The sequence below is a fragment of the Nuphar pumila genome, chromosome 9, assembly GCF_984573655.1.
Source record: "Nuphar pumila chromosome 9, dmNupPumi1.hap1.1, whole genome shotgun sequence".
Lineage (NCBI taxonomy): Eukaryota > Viridiplantae > Streptophyta > Magnoliopsida > Nymphaeales > Nymphaeaceae > Nuphar > Nuphar pumila.
Window position 1 is genome coordinate 121,859,416 of NC_143257.1, and position 22,007 is coordinate 121,881,422.

The 22,007-nt window shown below is 35.0% G+C and overlaps 1 protein-coding gene across 8 annotated transcripts in view; it reads right to left on the reverse strand.

Moving 5' to 3' along the window:
- LOC149829168 (uncharacterized) overlaps positions 1-22,007 on the reverse strand; it is a 37,625-nt gene that overhangs the window by 4,569 nt on the left and 11,049 nt on the right. For 5 of the 8 annotated variants that reach the window (XR_016434403.1, XR_016434402.1, XR_016434404.1 and 2 more), the window contains exons 4-7: positions 19,294-19,550; positions 8,499-8,615; positions 7,307-7,400; positions 5,387-6,064 (exon numbers count right to left, since the gene is read on the reverse strand). Coding sequence is in view for 4 of the 8 variants with exons in the window: in XM_090017929.1 (XP_089874055.1) it covers positions 5,400-6,064; positions 7,307-7,400; positions 8,499-8,615; positions 19,294-19,550 (1,133 nt within the window). In the remaining 4 variants the exon portion in view is untranslated. Of the gene's footprint in view, positions 1-5,286; positions 6,065-7,306; positions 7,401-8,498; positions 8,616-19,293; positions 19,551-22,007 lie in introns of those variants that run through there. The other 3 variants (XM_090017931.1, XM_090017932.1, XR_016434405.1) reach the window with 2 other exon arrangements.

Sequence of the window (22,007 nt, forward strand, 5' to 3'; positions counted from 1 at the left end):
AGATATTGTTGGATTTATTTTCTTAAACACAAATATGAATTTTTTTCGACTTTTAAAACCTATCATATGATGATTAAAAATCAATTTAATAGGGATCTAAAATTTTTAGAACTAACTCTGGTGGAGAATACCTCTCAAGTGAATTCAAAAATTATCTTGAAAGTCATGGTATTCTTCACCAAAGATCTTGTCCAAAAACCCCTCAACAAAATAGATTAGCCGAAAGAAAGCATAGACACATAATAGAGACGACTCGAACTCTACTTATTTCTCAAAACATTCCTAAAAGATTTTGGACTAAAGTTGCTTTAACGTCCGTCTATCAAATAAATCGGCTGGCTTCGAAAAAACTTGAATAATATATCGCCTTTTGAAATGTTGTATACCAAAGAACCCGACTATAGTCTGTTGAGGATTTTTTGTTACAAATACTTTGTTCTTACTAACAAGAATGACAAGCTTTCACCGAAAGCAATTACCTGTGCTTTTCTTGGTTATTCTGAGACCCCCAAAGGGTTTCGTTGTTATGATATTAAGAATGACAAATTATATGTTTCCAGAAATGTGAGATTTTTAGAAAATGTTAATGGTTTTGAAAGAAGTGAACCTTTTAAAGAAAACATGGATTATTGCTTTTTATTTGAATTGTTAGCTCATGATGATGATAGTGATGATGAACCCACTCCTAATGAAGCCAATGATAAAGCAGACGAAGAAGATATTTCCTTTCATCCTCCTATCTCCCAACATAGTGATAAAGGGGCATCGAGAGACCCTATAACATATACCCATAGAGACAAACCGTTTTAAGAGTGCGATTGAAAAATACAGTGAACCTAGTGGTTCTAATTCAACAAATGATGAAAATCTACGAAGAACAGAGAGAAATAGAAAGATGCCCTCTAGGTTCATCTCATGCGATTCCTTTACTCCTAAACATAGAGCATGACTTAGCGACATTCATTCCTATGTAGAACCCATGAACTTCAAAGAAGCCAAAATGAATGAAGAGTGGATGAAAGCAATGGAATGTGAGCTTTTAGCTCTCAGCAGGGCAAAAACTTGAAAATCTCAAGTTATTCCTAAGAGTAAGAAAGCAATAAGGTGCATACGAGTATTTAAGGTAAAAAATAAGAGCGATGGATCTCTTGAGAGATATAAAACTCACTTAGTTGCAAATGAATATAGTCAAAAATACGGGATTGACTATGAAGAAACATTTGCCCATGTGGCCTGAATGGTCACTGTCTGATGCCTCATCATCATTGCCTCAATTAACAAATGGAACATCTATCAAATAGATGTTAAAAATGTCTTCCTAAATGGCGATTTAAATGAAGTTTATATGGATGCTACACCAGGAATGGAGATTCCCAAAAGAAAATTGCTTCGCCTTCGAAAAGCATTTTATGGTCTAAAACAAGCCCCCAGGCTTGGTATGATAGGTTTAACTCCGTAATGTTAGAAAATGGTTTTTTGTCCTGTTTCACTGACACTGCCTTGTTCGTTAGAAAAACCAATGCAATGCAGGGATTGTCATTTTGCTTTTGTATATAGATGATATACTAATAACCGGAAGTGATAATACAGGGGTTAAAAGCATAAAATCAATTTTAAAAGATAGATTTGAAATATCTGATTTGGGGTTTCTAACTTATTTTTTGGGTATTGAAGTGGCATACTATCACCAAGGGTATTTTTTGTCTTAAACTAAGCTTGCATCTGAGGTTATTGACAGATTATTACAGATGATAAAATTTGTGAAACTCCTACTATAAGAGGAGCTAAAATGAAGATTGATGATAGCATTTATCTCTCTGATCTCACCCCCTACAAGGGGGTTGTGGGATCCTTGATGTATCCGAGTATTACTAGACCAGATATTTCTCATGCAGTTCATACTGAAGTCAGTTTCAACATGCACCAACATCCGTTCGCATGAGTGTCATCTTGCGAATTGTGAGATACATAAAAGGTGCACTAAACAAGAGAGTATTTTTATCCTCCTCTGAATTGAAATTAATTGCTTATACTGACTCTGACTGGGGAGGTGACCCAAATAACCATCACTCCACCACTGGTTTTTGTTTATTTTTAGGAGACTCGTTAATCTCATGGAGGTGCAAGAAGCAGCAAAAAGTGTCTTTGTCCTCTACTGAAGCTGAATATCGAGCCATGGCAACTACTACCATGGAGATTATATAGATTCATCAGTTATTAGAAGATATGAGGATCAATATTGAAGGGCCCACCAAGCTATGTTGTGATAACAAGAGTGTAATTTATATTGTCAAAAATCATACATTTTATGAGCGGACTAAACACATTGAGATGAACTGTCACTATGTTCGAGAAGCATATCTCAAAGGAGTCATAGATCTTTCGTATGTCACTTCAGAATATCAGTTGGCAGATTTCTTCACCAAAGCTCTGTGTTCTCTGCGATTCAACTTTCTTCTTGGCAAACTCTCGGTCATCTTGCCCTAAGTTTGAGGGGGAGGTGTTAAATTGTAATCCAAAATAATTGTAATGTTCATATATATTTTAGATATATAAAGAAAGATACATATACATATAGTATCTTTCTAATTATATATATAAATATATAATAGCCGTAGGGGTAATTTAGTCTTTCTTATTTTTACACATATTCCTTTGGAATGTGCATGTAATTCTTTTTCATTTTATTATTTTTTCTTTTTTGACTTTTTGTTTTGCCTTGAGAGGGCCCCAACATGATTGTTGGGCCCTTCCAACGGTCACATTTGTGACCGTTGGAGGGGCTCCAACGATCACTTTGGGGCCTCTCCAAGGTCCCCCTTTGGTGTTATAAATAGGGGTCCTCTCCCCTTTGTATTCTCATTCTTTGGAGCTTATGCTCTCCAATTCGTTCAATATAAATCCTTTACATTTTTATGTGTGTGCATTTGTGAGATTTAGTAGGTTGTGCTTTTGTGCACAAGTGTTCTAAAGGGTTCCTATTGTACATGTGTGCACGTGTTTATCATCAAGAATATTAAGGTCTTGATCATAGTATCTTGTTGAAGATACTTTTACAGTAGATACCATTTTACCCTCCGAAAATACTTGGACATGCCATTTTACCCTCCGTACATACAAGTATGTATTCAATTTATAATTATATTTTCAGTTTATAACTTTATATTTTCGGTATATAATATATATTTTATATATAGCATATATATTTAGATTATATTCAATTTATTTTGTATTTATGTGATATTTAATATATATATATATATGCATATATATATAGTTGTGTCCCCATACCCACATTTTTTGGAATTACCGTGTCGTTCGTACCCATGTGACAGGCCAAAATTTGTTTTTTAGTTTTTGGGTTTTATGAGCACTTGAAGGATGACTTCCTCATTTGTGTAGAGGCCATTAGAGGGGTATCCACGAACCCTGCCGTTGGGAAACAACTCAGCACACTATTGATAGATCGCACTATCAATAGATCGAAGAAACAAATGCAGGAAGAGAAAGAAATCAACCACACAAAGAACAAGGATTTTACATGATTCGACAAGAGTTGCCTACGTCCACAACCGCACTGAGATCCACTATTAAGATTGAGATAAACACACCTTACAAAGTTGTATTGCCCTCGTTAAATACAAGGGGTCTTGGGCAACCTATTTAGGGTAAAATTACAAAACTACCGTCCAAGAATCCTTGGCTCAGGGACCCACCACGCCCCCGAACCCCCACCTTGCAGTTCGTTTAGTAGAAATTAGGGATTTATAAAGGTAGGAATCAGGCTCCACACTCCTCCAACACCTAGGAATCGTGAGCAATTTGAGAGTCGATTCGTGCGCAAGAGAGAGGGATTTTGCGGTTTCCTCAAGCAAGAGTGCATTTTCACCATTTTTCCACTCAAAGAAGTAGGTTAAGGTAAGAAATCTTTATTGTTTACTTCTTATTGAGTTTTTTAAGAGATGGCATTAGATGATCTAGCATGACAATGGGGGCAACCGATTGAAAATCGAGTGCAACTATTGTCATGATATTTTTTCAAGTGGTATCTCTCAATTGAAGCATCATTTTGCTGAGACACATCTCAATGTTGCAGCATGCATGTCAAGGAATTTACCGGATATCGTAAAATGACAATGTCAACAATGTATCTCTCTGTTAAAGCATCATTTTGCTGAGACACATCTCAATGTTGTGGCATGCATGTCAAGGAATTTGTCGGATATCATAAAATGAAAATGTCAACAATTACTCACTGGTCAAAGAGAAAAAAGACCAGAAAAAAAGATGAGTAAAATAGAAATGAGGTATGGGCAGCCCTTGGGAGGATGTGTATGACAAAGATGAGACAAATGCTTCATATGTGATTTTATGGTTGTATTTTGTACAATTCATCATTGTTTCGTGTTATGAATTTTTTTAGAATTTTTTCTATTTTTTCTGTTTTTTTTAGAAAATTTTTTATCACAAAATTATGATTTTTTGAGATACATATCTTATTTTGGGCCCAACCGATACGGGTAACGATGCGATACTTAAAACCTTGATGCTGACAGCCTGAGAATTTCAAGCAATGGCCCTCAAAATTCCCACAACATCCCACTCTTTTAAGCCCTCAATCTATATATAAAGCTTTAACTTTGCTCATGTTTGGGCTCCCACATTGCAAGAGAACCTTACCTCTACCATCAATATCCCACTATTTCAGTTGGACAAATAAAAAAGGCAAACATATAGATAGATCTGCAATGAGTGCATTGTTTTTTAAATTAGCAGTATATTGATACTAGTGGCATGATCTAGGCAGAACTAGCAATCTCATCATAAAAGAGTGCATCTGCATGTATATGAATAAGTGATAACATGTTTGAACTTTGCTGCAATTGAAATAAATACGATGTTATTTATTAAATAATACTAGTGTGTTCATTAGCAACTAGTGTTCAAAAAATGCATTTCATATACAAGGGCAATCCAAATATATTAGTAAGCATGAAACGTGGCATGAAGCACACCAAACAAGTGAGACAAAGAAAGTTATGGTCAAGAACTCTTATCAACCTGACAGTCAACGCTGGAAATATAGTATCCCAGAAATGAAAAGAAAAAGAAAATCTGTGGTATGTGACTTTTTCTTCTAAAAATTTTTCAGGTTATCACTACTAATCAGTATTTCCCCTTCCTTTATGTAAGTTTTCATTACTTGGAAGTTTCCGGTGCATGTGCATGCATTTCGTGTTGAAAATGCTCCCAAGAATAAGAAAATTAAGGATAAATCATTAGATATTTGATGAAGCATTAAAAGAAGCCTATGATGAAGGAGCTTACGCTGCAGGAACTGTTACAGGACTACAAACAAAATACTTATATATACAGCAGCACTTACATTTAAGAAGCATCTACTCCTGCAAGAAGGATTCAGTGTTATCTAAAAACTCCCAAGATGGTTTCTGTGAATCAGCCCACTTGATTCCAAATTGTGAAACTCCATTAAGCCATTTAATTTTGTTGACGAGTTCTTCCAAGGCTAGCAATGATGACTCTATTGTGTCAGGATACATGGTTAGATTAAGGTCTTCGTTCCTCCATACCCTCAATTTCTTTGAGGAATCTTTGCGATCATAACAACATTTTGTACAAGAACCCTTTCTTGGAATGTCTTTGGCTTCTATTCTGCCGTCATCTAAAACAGGATACTGAACACCATCACCAGCATTAATAGTTTTACAATCAGGTATTTCTACATTTTTACTTTGCATGTGTTCGTTCTGCAGAATCACTTTACTGAGAGAAGCTTGTTCCATCTTCTGATCATCTCTGTCTTCTTTTCCTCCAACTAAAACTGGATTTACAATTGTGTTACTGGCTTCGGTACCATCCTCTCGCAGTTTCTCTTCTGGGTTTACTTTAGTATAGGTTGCTTGCTCTAGCAGCTCTACCTTCAAAGGATCATCCTGTGGCATTTCATGGAGCGGCCGCACAATAGCTGATGGCTTCAAAGAAACAGCAATTTTTGGCTTGAGATGTGGTTTCACATTTTTATCTGTTACTAGTTTGCTGTCATCTGAAAGAGAAAAATAAAATGCAATACTTTAGATATCAAATCAATGATTCCTCAAACATAAAATCAATTAGCTTAAATGAAACCATAATCATCTAGATTGAGGAAAATCCTATTGTTCAATGAATAATTACATCTTAGTGTGGGAAAATTGGCACTAAGTTATTGGTCCCTCTGAAATTCAGCCATCTGAAAATTTCCTAGGACTCACTTCTGCGTAACTTCTCCTTTAAACTTAACAAATTCTCAGCTTTTATAGTGTGGATTTCATTGTCACTTCCAAGTTGTCTCGTCATTTCATGTATCTGATCAGTGTTGCTATTCTTGTCCTCTCCCCTTTATTGATGCTCATATGACCATCCTCCCTTCTGATTCTCCAGAAGAACCCTTCCCCAAGCATACAGCCTTTTTGTCGGGTTTTGCTAATTAGGGCTTTCCCATATGATGTTCCACCTTCTCTTTTTCCAATAACAGATTTAAATGCAACCAGCGCTAGTTGATCACTTTGAAAAACATAAAATCACTTTTTTTTTCAAAATCGCCTCATTTTTTTAGAATAGTTTTGATATGCCATTTGACATATCAACACTTTCAGATGACTGAAACACATTGTTGGGAATACCACATGACCAGTTTTGGGCTCATTGATGAAGAACCACATGAATACCATATTTTATCATATATGACACACACTCCATTTTTTAGACCCATACCTCCCTTTGTATGGTCTTCTTAAACCTCCATAATGGCCATATCCCTGAATCTACAGCTGTATTCCATGACAGATTTTATCTTTCACAAAGACGGGTAAACAAAGTATGACATATCTGCGATGTTTAGCACAATCAGGCCTTCTCCAAAAAACTTTTGACAAAATTGGTTCCGCATTTGGAGACTTACACTGTAAAATCTTCCAAACATGATCTTCATTTTTTTCCTTGCAAATCTTGTCATTTTTTGTTGCATCACCAACCACCCCAAGAATATGAAATTCAATTCTTATGTTAACATAGCTGAACCAATGATTTGTATGTTCCATTTCCCAAGGATTTTGTTGAAATCCATTCCCCATGGATGGTCTTCAAAAAATCATATCTCAGTTATCTCTGTATAATACATTAGCAAAATTGCCCAGCATAATTGAACCAGCTAATAAGCTAAAGCACCGGGATGCAGCTTAAGTACTCATTTTCTAAAAAAACTCATGAGCTAACAAACATGGAGAAAGCAATAGCTCTCATTTACCTTGACCATTGGGCACAACATGAGACGAATCCTCATTATCTTTCTTCAATGGTATAATCAGACGAGCACAAGGAACAGTTTTTTCATTTTCATCCTGCAAAAAGAAAGAATATTATACATGTTTACCCATTATTAAACTAGAGAGAGATCACATAGAGAGAGAGCTTAGATGATTAATTGACACTACAATGGATGAAGAATGAAAATGTTACGTAATTGGAACTTCAGGAAAAGGGAGCTTTGATAGCAGCAAGTGGGAAGATTCAACATCAAACATTGGGTTCAACAAAATGTAACCTAAACAAAGTAAGAATGGACCAAAAATTGACATTGAACCAGCTGAAATGACCCTACGAATAGAATAAAAATAAATTATTTTGGTCTAGATGATTGGAATCATGCAGTTTTTTCAGCAATTGAGACCAAATAATATTTTCATATCTTCAGAATTAGTAGTACTCTTTTTCCTTCACTCATGACAAGGATATCCATTTAAAAACTAAAGTCAGTGATATATTACTGTACCATGAACAACAAATAAAATCACAGGCACTTCAAAAGAAATGAAGAAGCTTATGTGAATATCTCTTAAGAAACTAAACTTGGTTGGTTGTCACAGCTTATTTGAATATCTCTTAAGAAACTAAACTTGGTTGGTTGTGGCAGCATATTTGAATATCTCTTGAGAGACTAAACTTGGTTGGCTGTCATAGCTGAGGAGTTCACAGAAAATAACTTTGAAGAAAATTTCCACATTCAGACTCATATTCCACAAATTATTGTCATTAGCAAACTTAAAAATAAAGGGAACAAATTTCAAAAAGTATTTTCTGACTAGTATCGAGAACACAGATCCAAAATGCCCACGGACCCCCACCATGCGCAGCCTAAAACATTTTATTACATAGCAAAATAGCTAAACCTTAGATTTTGCAACCTCAGAAACAATTTGTCAGATGATGAAAAAGATAAACTTTAGTTTTTTCACATGCAACACAGTGTTACAATATTCCATGGCTTATATAAGATATGCAGACAAGCATTCTTGGAGAAAGAACAGAAATCACAACATGAATGTCTGTGTCATGTTCAATGTCTGACAATAAAAGTCTTAAGATGTTCTACTTCTACCAATATGCGCAAATGATAGCAACTAAATTATTGTTTGAACCAGACACACTGAGCGACTTACACTGGATTTAGGCACTGTCCAACCATTTTCAAAAGACCAGTCTAAGGAGGGCCTCAAATCCTTACACAATGCCTCATATGAGCTCCCTTCGCCAAAAGGAGGATCGTATAAAGATATCTGCCAGAGAGAAACAGAATATATATGGCCTAGTCAAATAAAGAATTTAGAGGTTACAGATTAACTGTGAAACGTAACATAACTCTAGTACAGAAAAAGCGATTCCTTCAACTTAATCAAATGCAAAAGATGACAAGAATTTGATTTGATTTTCATTGCAGAAAACCTTTATCAGGACAGAGATTCAAGGACATGGCATGATAAAGGTACAATCAGTTTTGACAAAAAAAATTGGAAGTTAGAATGCAGGGATAAGGTCATGTGTGTCAATCAAAATTAAATACCATTATCACTAAATGAAATAATATAACCCCTAATCTGGATGTTTTTATAAATAACTGCTTGCTATCTGTATTTCTCCAAAATAGCAAGTTTTTTTATTTTGGTGGTTTTATTTTTATTTTTTGAACAAGTTTTCAAAAATGTAAAGAGAAAGCTGCACTTTTTTAAAAAACAAAGTGGGACCTATTTTCTTTCTACTATTATTTATCTGTCAATTCTACATCACCATCATCACTATTGAGACATAATTGGATCTGAATCGAGTCATTGGTTTTATGTATTTTATGTCTTGTTTGCAACGTTTATATTTGTTCCATTATTGTCCCTATCATTATTTTATTATGCAACTTTGCTACAGGGGTATTTTTTGTAAATGAGCATCAGGTAACTGTTTAGAAATATATACAGCAATACCCCATGACTTCCGATATTGGGAATCGTGAGTTTCAGCTTCTCTTTGCATCCTTTCATATTTCTTAATTGCATACGGAACCCGGAATCAAATCTACTGCACGTTCTTACAAAGTATCAGAGCACGAGGGTCCACATCGGGCACATCAAAAAGGTGTCTCTCTCCCTCTCTTGGATTCTCAATCTTTTCTCTCTCAACCTATATCCTCGTTGTTTGCTGATCAGATCAAATCTGATATTTTCTCATATCAGACCAATACAGAAATATCCCTCTTAATGTGAAACAGTTTCTTCTATTTCTTGTTATTGTTATTGGGCATGATGTTTTCTTTCTATTACATGCCAAATTTGTGATTAATCTCATGGTTGTGATCTAAAAAAAAAAACTGATCAATCCAAGCAAGTTGGTTTTTGAGAATATATATTTTTGCCTATCTTATGTCAAAATTTGAGGTGTGGATTCAAAACTTTTGTGTTGTGCCATGTTTCTCAGATCTGCCCGTGACCTGTCTGTCTTTGCCTGTTTCCACTCCTATTCTCTTCTTTTCCTTTCTCTGTTTTATCCCTTGTTCCTGTTTATTGTTGATATGGATTCAAATTCTTCTCAATCCATCTTATCCTCTAATTTTCTCACTCAGCTTGTTTCCGAGAAGCTGAATCATTCCAACTTTCTCACTTGGAAGCGTCAAATTGTCACTTTTATTCGTAGTCATGACCTTCTAAGAAAGACAAGATTCATCAAGTTCTCAATGACTTAGGACCTGAATTTCATGTTATTTATACAGCACTTCAGTATTCTGTCACTTACCTCCTTTGATGATTTATAAGGGAAGTTGTATCACTATGAAATGCCTTTGAATGGTACAGCTCTTCCACTAGTTCAGGAGATTCTCATGAGGTTCTTGCTACTAGTGTGAGTAGTGGTAGAGGAAGAGGAGGTCTGCAGAGTGGAAGAGGCCATGAACGTGGAGGAAACTAGGAAGGTCGTGGTTTGCTGCCCTTGCCCAACATGCGCCAAATTGGAAATAATCAAGGAAAGGGTGTACCCGCTTGCTACATTTGCAAGAAGCCAGGCCACATCAAGACTAATTGTTGGTTTAAGCCTTTAAGGATGATTCAAGATATAATCCTCAAGCTGCTCAAAGTAATGCTGCCCAAACAAATGAAAGAGAATCCTATGCAGGCTAGTCAATTGGTGAGAAACAGTTGTTAGTGGCTTGGACTGAATTTTAAGCAAAATGATCAAAGAGTGGTATATAAATTCTGAGGCTGCTAGTCACATCAATAGAGAAAGAGGTAAGCTTCTTAAGTTGGTCCCTTGTGTAGGTAAAGATAGTGTAATTATTAGAGAAGGGTCTCGGCACCCCTTCACACACCTTGAAGACACTTTTATTTCTTTGTCCAATTCTAAGTCTCTTGATCTACCAAGCATTCTTGTCCTAAATATTCGAAAGAATTTAGTTTATGTTTCTAAGCTAGTAGATAATACAATTCCTATGTTATATTCACTTCAACCTCTATTTATGTCAAGGATTTTCGTACGAAGAGGACGTTCGCTAAAGGGAAGAGATGGAACAACATGTACATCTTTAGGAAAGATCCATCATTCAAATCAATCAGTATTGTTTCAAAGCCTGATTCAAAGTTGTCAGAGTTCTTTAGTTTTACTTAGCATGTTGAAGTCCAGGAAGGGCAATGTTTGGCATAATCGACTTGCCCATTGTGGTCGTGGTTTCATTGAGAGATTAGTTTCTAGCAATCTTAGTCTGGAGTCCAGTTTGAGTTTGTTGATTCTATTTGCCCTAGTTGTCAATTGTTCAAAAGTCATGTTCTTCCTTTTAATTCATGGAATGAAAGGGACTCAAAACCTTTTGAAATTATACATTTTGATGTGTGGGGTCCAACACCTATTGTTAAATCTTCTGGTAGTCATCATTATATTTCCTTCATTGATGATTATTCTCTTTATACTTGGATATACTATATGAAGTTTTTAGTATATTCAAGAAATTTTATGCTTTAGTCTGAAATCAATTTTCTATGCCTATCAATAACCTCCATTGTGATGGTGGAGGCGAATACTCTTCGAAAGATTTTATGGACTATCTTGAGAATAATGGAATCGACCGAAGAGTGTTTGGACCTCGCACCCCTCAGTAAAATGACATTGCTGAAAAAAAGCATTGCCATATTGTTGAAAGTGCCTTGGCAATGATCCATGCTAATGAAGTTCCCTTTTATCTTTGGACAAGTTTTTCATTCAGTTGTGCACATTAAAAACATGTTGCCAATGAGGATTTTGAACCATAAGTCTCTTTAGTTTTTTTTATTTAGAAAACATCCTATGGTTATGTTTCTCTATGGGCCTATGGATGCAAATTTGAAGTCATGTTGATCAAACATTGAGGAATAAATTTGAAGTCAGGCAAATTTGTTAGCTATGTTGATGATTATAAGGGGTATAAGTGTTATAATGTAAGAAGCAAATGCATTCATATCTTTAGGCATGTTGTATTTGATGAAACTTGTTTTAACTACGACTCCAATATATGTCATAGGGATTGGGTTATAATATTTTTGTTTTAAGGACAAAAATGACCGATAAAGGGAAAAGACTTACTTCATCCTCATCACCCACATGTAAGTTTTGCTGGTAGTGGTAGTGAGAGTGTTGATTTGAGTTTATTAGTTGCATCATGTGATGATGGAGGGTCACTATGGGTTCATGTGGATAAGCTTTAAAAAGCTTGAGAAGGTGGTGAAAATAAGAGATTTTGATGCAAGCTTTGTAAGAGAGATTATATTGGGTCTTATGTAATAGTTAAGACTTATTTGTTGAAGATATCAGGACGACATTTTATGATGTAAAAGAGTTGATGAGGCAATGCAAAGACAAGATAAATAGGAAAAAAGGAAGACAATAAGTGATTATTGTGCAATTAATGTACTCTTTTTATGTCACCCAGAAGATGCAAAAAAAAAGGTGGATATAGGAGGTGCAGGAAGAGGAACGATAGAAACATCATTCAATACAAATGAAAGGGAGGAGATGGATAAAAAAGTAGAGAAGTATTTTTATTTCAGTTCACTTTCATTTAATACAACTAGAAATCTTTATTGGAAGGATTTAGTTACTTCATTGGTAATTATGTACCTCAAAGCTCAGAAAAAATATGAACGACAATTCTTGTATAAGAGAGGGCAAATGTTGAGAGATTGCTAGAGAACAAGCAAATTTCATGGGAACAAAATAAAGTTTCTATTATTTCTTATTGGTGGACAAAAATTTGAAAGTGTCCAATATTCTTGAAAGCAGTTGATGCATCTAGGCAATATAAAAAATATTGAGTATTTTCAAATGATTGTTTATAGAAGTAATAAAAGAAGTGGTGATCATAAAGTAGTACAAATCATCACAGACAACGCTCCAATTTGTACAAATGCAACATTGAGTTAGGAGAGTGAGTATCCTCATATTTTTGGGCTCTCTGTGTAATAGGGCTTGAATCTGGCCCTCGAGCATCTGTAACCCCAAAGAAGAAAAAAAATCAAGAGCATATGTTCTATGTTAATGAATTGAGAAATTAGAAAAAAAATGTCAAAAGCATTAGAAATTTTGTTGTCAACAACCTTCGTGCTAAATATGAAATTGTTGAAGGTTGTTGAAACACGTCTTGCGTCCATCATTGTGATGCTGAAAAGAATTAAGAAAGTCAAGAATGCTTTGGTTGACAAGGTGACTGATAAGGATTGAACATTCTATTGTGCAGATGATGTTGTCATGGCTCAAGAAATTAAGAAATTCATTATTGATGATGAGTTTTAGGTTAGAGTCTGAGAAATAATAAGAGAAGTTGACAAGAATGAGCTCATGTTTCACAAAGTTTATGAAATGTGGCATAATATGATTGAAAAAATACAAGTTGTAGTTTTCAAGCATGAGAAAAAAAATCCTGCATTGGAAGATTCAGAATTTTTAATTATATACATTCAATTTTAGACAAAAGATAGGATAAGAACAACACTATTTTGCATTGCATGACACGTTCTCTAAATCCCAAATATTATGCAAAGAAGTGGCAGAAAGGTGGTGTTGGTCCCATCCCTCCAAATTCAGACCCAGAGCTATCAAGGCATAGAAATGTGCATGGCAAGACTTTATCGAGAATCACATATTCTAAATCAAACCACGATTTAAAAAAAAAATTATCTTCGAAGTTATATGCGAGAGAGGAGAATATAGATCCTATTACATTATGGTCAACATATGAATAAAAAAAACTCTTCTCTAACATCTTGAATTGAGATTGCTATCACAGCCTGCTAGCTGATCTTATTGTGAAAGAAATTTGAGCACATGTGGTCAAATCCACAACATAAAGAGAAACAAACTCACCAGCAAGCGCATAGAGGATTTTGTTTATGTTCATTCTAATCTTTGATTGCTTTCGCGAACCAATAAAGAATACAAGAAATAATTGTTCTCTTAGTTATTTGACTATTTCTTAGTTTTTTCATTTAAATATGCAAGTATTTAACATTTTTAAATTGGGTTTGTAATGCAAACAAAGATCATCCAAATTTTGGAGTGTAAACCTAGAAGAGTGTGACTTAGAGAGAAAACATGATTTCAACATTATAAACATGGACTTATCTAAGCATACTCTTCCTTATAATGAATTTGATGATGAAGCAAAAAATTCTTAGGATCATTACCTCATTGTCATATACATTGTGTAGAATATACTTTTGGTATGCAATTATGCATCGTTGGATTCTTTTATTAGTATACTGTATAATTTACTTCTTTTTTGCTTTACTTGTTTGATTGTTTTCATAATATATTTAGGTTGATTTAATTGTAGTGTTAGTTTCTATGATAAATAATAGAATTGTAGATTGTTAATTTGATTTATTGCATACATGATGAATTGACGATATGATAAAAATTATATACATACCCTCCCACACCCAAGTTTTTTTAAAGTGTTGCATCGCCGCACCCGCACCTATGTGACAAATTCCAATGCAAATAAGGGGCAAAAAATACAAAGTATTAACAACCTCAAATAAGTCGAGACTTGAATGTTGGTGAAATTCAAGCATCTTCAAACAATCAAGGCAAATTCAAAGAAGAGGTGGTGTATACGAGAAGAGATAAAGGTGCAGTGGGCAACGTAGAACATGTGCAACAATTAGAAGATGAAAATAATATAGATGGCGCAATCAAACATCATGAGCTAGAGTCAGGCATCCCGTTGAAAGATGGGTTAGTTATGAGAATTTTAGTGTGGATCACCAAACGTTTCTTACGCAAATTGAAAATCAAGAGGAACCGGTTTTTAATACTCAAGCAACCCAAAATAAAAGGTAGATTAAAGCGATGAATAAGGAAATGAGAACTTTACATGTGTCAAACATGGGAAATAGTGAAAAAAAAACAACCTAACAAGAATGTAATGGGTACGAAGTGGGTTTATAAAATCAAGTATAAACTATAGAGCTGGTGGAAGTATAGAGAGATATAAAGCACGGTTAGTAGCAAAGGGTTTCACGCAGGAACATGGTATGAATTACGAAGAAACCTTCAACCCAGTGGTTAAGATAGGAACCATATGATTCTATCTCTAGCTATCAATCATGGTTGGGTATTGAACCAACTTGATGTCAAGAATGTCTTCCTCCATGAAGATCTAGAGGAAATTCATACGGAGCAACCACCCGGTTATAAACAAAGTGATCCAAACCATTAAGTGTGCAAATCAAAGAGAGTTATTTATGGACTGAAAGAGGCTTCCCGCTCTTGGTTTGAAAAAAATTCTCTAGAGATGCAGAAACATGGATTTTATAGATCACCACTTGATCATTCTCTTCTTATCCATAAGGGAAAGAATTAGATGACAATTTTGCTTATCTCTGTTGACGATATTATTGTCACATGTAATTCGAAAAGACATCAAAGAAGTCTTGAGTAGACGCTTCAGGATAAAATATCTTGGCCTGCTGAAGCAATGTTGTACGTATCGCGATATTATGCGTATCGCAATACGAGTGCGTAGCGTATATGTATTGTACAATACATTGTAGGCACACATAATTTTTCAGTTTTGGGTTTTAAAGACCTCTTGAGGGCTAACTCCCTCATTTGTGTAGAAGCCATTAGAGAGGTATCCAGGCACTCTAGGACTCGTGAGAGCCATTTGGGGGCCGATATGTGCTCAAGGGAGAGGGATTCTGCAGTTTGTTAAAGCAAAAGTGCATTTCCAAAAAAAAAATCACTCAAGGAGGTGTAAAAATTCTTTATTATGAGTAAAATTACAAAGCTATCCTCAAAAAATTTTTTGCATCGGGGGGCATTGCCCCCTTGCAACCACCTGCCAACTTACCGCGAAGTTGGATCCACAAAAATTAGAGATTCATATCAAGGTAGAAATCAGATTCCAACAAAGATGCCATAATATGATCTTGCATGGCAACGAGGCACTCAAGTAATGAGTGAATAATGATTGGAAATAGAGTGCAACTATTTCCATAATATTTTTGTTTATGTAATATAAATGTATGAGTCTTGTAGCATGTTCATAAATGCAAGATATTTAGTATTTTACATTGTTCATGTGAGATAGTTGATATTTGATGATGTCTTATACAACTCATAGAGACATAAACGTTTCATATGTGATATTATGATTGTATTTTTTATAATTCATCATTGTTTCATGTGTTTATGATTTTTTTAGAATTTTTGCTAGTTTTTTCTGATTTTTTTGGAATTTTTGAATTTTTTATTAAAAATTATGATTTTTACAATACGATACTGTACGTAAATGCAAGATATTTAGTATTTTACATTGTTCATGTGAGATAGTTGATATTTGATGATGTCTTATACAACTCATAGAGACATAAACGTTTCATATGTGATATTATGATTGTATTTTTTATAATTCATCATTGTTTCATGTGTTTATGATTTTTTTAGAATTTTTGCTAGTTTTTTCTGATTTTTTTGGAATTTTTGAATTTTTTATTAAAAATTATGATTTTTACAATACGATACTGTACGTATCTTATTTTGGCCTTGATCAATACGGGTAACAATACGATACTTACAACCTTGTACCGAAGTATTACTTGGGTGTTGAAGTAGATAGAAGAGAAGATGAAATGGTCTTAACCCAAAACAAATGCACAATTGATATTCTAAAAAAAACAAGTATGAGTGATTGCAAGCCTTTGTTAACTCTTCTTCCAATTCACCGTCATTTTAGTGCTAGTGATGGAGACTTATATGAGGATCCCACAAAGTAACAAAGTATAGAGGGAATGCCATAATATCTTACATTTACATGGCTAGATGTGACGTATAAGATGAACCAAGTTTCAAAATTTATGTATCAACCAAGGTCTGGTCATGTTGAAGTCGCAAAAAGGATTTGAGATTATCTGAACAAAGCATCAAGTGATGGGCTATTTTTGTAAGAGGTCTCAAGGAGAGGACATTCTTATTGTTATGGCCTTTTCGGATGTTGATTAGGCAAGAGATCTGCATGAAAGAAGGTTGATTTCAAGTTATTGTGTTTCTATTGGGAATAATCTCATATCTTGATCCAGTCGCAAGCAAAGAGTTGTTGCTCGATCAAGCACAGAAGCAGAGTACTAAGCCATGGCAGCTACCACTTTAGAGTTGTGGCAAGGATAAGGAATTTGTTGTATGATTTGAATGAGAAGGTTCTTAAATCAGTTTTGTTATGTGACAATCAAAGTTCCATAAAAATTTTGTTGAACCCATGACAAAATATATGAAGATCGATCAACATTTTATAAGGAGTAAGATTGAAATGGGGAACATGAAGCTAAGTTTGTCTAAACGAAAAATCAAATAGCCAATCTTTTTACAAAGGGTCTGACTAAGCAAAGTTTTTGGTTCTTGAAGTCTAAGTTATCCACGGTGAAGACCATATATAACTTGAGGGAGGCTATTGAGACGTGATTGGATCTGAATCGGGTCATTGGATTTGTATATTTTGTCTTGTTTGTAATATTTTATTTGTTCCGTTATTGCCCCTAATATGTATTTTATTATGTAACTTTGTTGCAGGGGTGTTTTTGTAAAATAAACATCATGAAATTGTTTAGAAATATATACAGCCATACCCCACGACTTCCCATATTGGGAAGCCTGGGTTTCAGTCTCTCTTTATATCCTTTCATCTTTCTCAACCGCATACGGAACCTGGAATCAAATCTGTTGTGTGTTCTTGCAATCACCACCACCACCACTTCTTTACAATCATAGCCATGACCACCCCACACTACATCATCACCATCACAACCCGTTCTTCACCACCAGAATACTTACTGTCTCCCACTTACTACTTATCTTCATTTCTTCTTCATTCTAGTTTTAATAGTTTATAATCCAAACTTTCACCAATGTCAATACCATATCTAGGACAAACTATAGCATCCTGGTAATAATGCAGAAAATGCAATAGTGTTAGCTAAGAGATAAAATCGAAAAATTTCTCCCAGTGAAAATTCCTTTAATATTAGCCTTAATTAGGATAAGAAACATGGAAAACTTATTCCCATATGGACAATTGGACATTAAAACAATATCCTTGCTAACAAGCAACATGATACTTGAGAACCGAGAAATAGAAGATATACCTTGTAATTCTTGACATTTCTGAAAAATTACACACTCCTGGTCCCTTCTTCCATATTTCTTGTAGTCTACTGTTTTCTAGATAACCACTGGAAGCTGTTTAGTCTAGAAAAATTCTCTAGTACAACAAAAAACTCTACTACTTCAATCACAGACCTATTGAAGTGGCCCATATCATACCATAATGGAGCCTGCACCTTAGAACCAAAAATCTTAGGCCTTAGTTTCAATCCTTGTCCTTAAAGTAGCAAGATGGCTTTGAGGATTCACTTTCTGTGTGTGGAATCATGCACATGGCAGCAAAGCTCAAAGGGTAATGAGGCAATAGAAACATATCAGACCTAAACCACATGACAGGTGAATCCAGCTAAATGTGTTCTGTACTTGATGCATGCTCATAACTTCAGATATTACAACATTTTCATTTGACTTTTCAGTCATCTATACATATTAGTAGTATGCGAGAAAAGAGAAAAAAACTCATTAATTTTTATGAGGTTCTGTGGTAATAGGAGTGCAAGATGTTCCACATGCTTTCTACTTTGCCCATTGAAGGTTCATGGGCCATGAACCTGATCCTAAACAGAATTATATCTGGCAACGATCATTTGAGGGTGTACATGTATCAGACAACCTTTTTATGGGCTGGCCACAATTTTGCAGTTCTAGAAAGAGTCTGCTTCCTACGACATGAAATTAAATAAGCATTCAAGGCGTTAATATAACATCTGATGATTCTGATCAGATTAAGTGAGCAAGAGAACAGGAAAGAGAGCAAGCTGAGTGACTTGGGAGTAGTTATTGCTTGGCTTTGTTGGCTAATTTAAGCTGTTTGATGTGTTGAAGAGTACAGTTCAGGCCCAATCTCAAGCCCAGAGACTCGACTAATATGAGACTGGCTGTTCAAACTTGCCTCAAGCTTAAGCTGAGGTTCATCATCACTTCAGGCTCAGTTTGTCTAGCATACAACTCTAAACAAAAGAACTATTTAATTTTATCGAAATGGCTGCAAAGTCCATCTTTGACCCAGACTTTTTTGAGCTGTCCTTGATACCATTTCCTATAACGAAAATTTCCTAATTACAAATAATCAGAACTTTTATGAGCACAAGCATTAATTACTACAATTAACACAAATATTCACTTAGCAATTCATTTAATGGAAGTTAAAAAACATCCTACAAAAGCTTTAGTCAACAAATATCATAAAACAGATCATTTGATCATAGAAGTGCTTCAATCACTAGTAATCATCATAATCAACGTAATCAAACAATATGCACCAAAGAGAAAATGTCATGACTACATTGGCACCTGAACCTTGTCGCTCCCAAGAAGTTTGGTGATTCGACCACACCAATAACAATCATCAAGCCACCAATCAACCAGATCACCCACCTTCCATACGTTTCTATAAATGACTACCACTTCGGATATGTTATCTAAACTGGGCACTTCAATTTCAGGATAAGATTGAGGAAAGGATGGCCGCACCATCAATTGCAATTTCTTTTCTTGGAAGCTACCTTGAGATTTATGAGGCTTTTGATACATCCTTATCCATTCAATCTCTGCAAAAATTAATGCATATAGGGACTGCTAGTCTTAATTCAAGTGAAGTAGATATATTATACAGATTAACATAAAAACTTGAAAAATGATATCACATATATCATGTGGAGTTATAGTAGTCGTGGGAGTATCAGAGCCCCGCATCAATAAAAAAAACTTCATAAGCTAAAACTATTTTCTCTAACTAGAAATCTAAGATGATTCTTAAGTCAAAATAAAAAAGAAGTTCATGCAGTACATTCCATAAAACTGCTCCGCTTTCAAGTTTTGAACACAATAATAACTTCATAGGAACCAGAAAAAAAGAAATGAAAACATTATAAACTTAGTTGGCACAAAATACTAAATATAGATATATCTCACTCTTGAAGCATGAAACTAGACACTTCTTTTATGCTTCCAAGAATTTATGAGAAACTCACTTCCAGAGAACAGAAAAATTTGTTGGTACTCATGTGATGAAATTTCCTTGACGTTAGAAATTGACTTTCAGTGTTAGGAGAATTGTAGTTTTCTATTTCAAAATTTATGTTTTTATTACAGAACATACATATATGATAGGTATTTTTCTGGCTAGATGCTTAAAACACACATTTAAACAAAAGCATACTTCATACTCACTTTCACTCGTTTCTATCACTTCTCCTTATGCTTCGTAAATGCATCACCCTTCGCGCTTTAAGGTACTTCTTAAATACTTGCTTTTCCCACCCACTTGTTCTAGTAACTATAGGCAGAACCAACATGACACAATTAAGCATTTCCAGACTATTTAAGGTCAAGCCATTTTATTAATTAGTATTAGAAGATATAACCTTATCCTTAACGGTGACAACCCTAGCTAGTGCACTGGCGAAGCAAAGGCTGATGAGTTTTTTAGTAGATCTATGAGTCCCTTGCAATGGTTTAGAAGAAGGCATCAGACTATGTTGAATTCTTCTGTTCGAGTCATGTTCCCCCAATGGATTCAATACATTCCAACAAATACAAATTAGGAACAAGACCTCATTAAAAATAAAACCTAGTTTTTAGAGGGATATTCTTATCATATCCAATAACATAGTTTCTATATGGTGTACAAGTTTAGTACATAGGCTATTGAGAGCAATGTCAATAGAATACAAGATATGCCTATTCAACAATGTCATAAGTTTCGGTATTTAGGGTCTGTATTACAACAAAATGGTGGATTTGAAGAGGATATCACTAATAGGATTAGTGTCAGTTGGGTTAAGTGGAGACAAAGGGTACCTCTATGATTGAAAGGGCATTTCTACAAGACTGCTATAAGACCAGTACTATTATATGGAGCCGAATGTTGGTGACTAAGAAGCGACAAGAAGATAGAGTGGACGCCGTAAAGATGCAAATACTAAGATGGATGTCTAGGGTTACAAGAAAGGATAAAATTAGAAATGAATATAGTAGAACGAACTTACAGACTAATAAAAGACAAAATAAGTGAATGTTGTTTAAGATGGTTTGGAGTCTGGACATGTTGCATAAGACTTTTCACAATTCTTATGACAAAGGTTGACATGGTACAAGTATAAGGAACTAATAAAAGAGGAAGCCTTAGAAGGAGGCAGTTAGAGGTGACATGAAGGATTGTAGAGTGACCCAAATTGTTGCTCTAGATAGACAGGAACGGAGAAATAGGACTCGCAATGCCAACCTCATGTACTTGGGATAAGGCTCGATGATGATGATGATGATGATCCAATAACATAGTTTAGCCAAGCTCTAATGGTAGCATATGCAGTGAAGCATACATGAGGCCATTTCTTCCTTATTACATCTGGTTTTATAAACTCTGGGAATTTGACATAACTGGCAGTTTCCTAGACAAGAAAACATGATGCATTTAAATTTTATAACAGGCCTGAGAATCAATGATGCTATTGCAGTTATTCAGATGATTACTAACAAATTTACAACAACAACAACAACTATGCCTTCATCCCAAAACAATTGGGGTCGGCGATATGAACCAACAAAGAAAATCATTTTGGGTCTTCCACATGAATCCTTCTCCTCCATTCATTTTTATCCAATGCCATGTCCTCGGTGAGGTTCAAAGCATTCATATCCTTTCCTATCACCTCCATCCATGTCTTCCTAGGCCTACCCCGACCTCTTTTAACTAATATATTTTCCCATTTCTCCATCCTTCTAACCGGAGCATCATTAGGCCTTCGTCGAATATGTTCAAACCACCGTAAACGATTCTCTCTCATCTTATTTTCAATGGGTGCAATGCCTACCTTCTTACGTATCTCCTCGTTCCGAATCTTATCTTTTATTGTATTTCCACACTTCCATCTCAGCATACGCATCTCAGCTACACTCATTTTTTAAATATGATGTCTCTTGGCAGCCCAACATTCTGTACCATATAGTAAAGCGGGCCTAATAGTCGTCCTATAAAACTTTCCCTTCAACCACAATGGCATTCT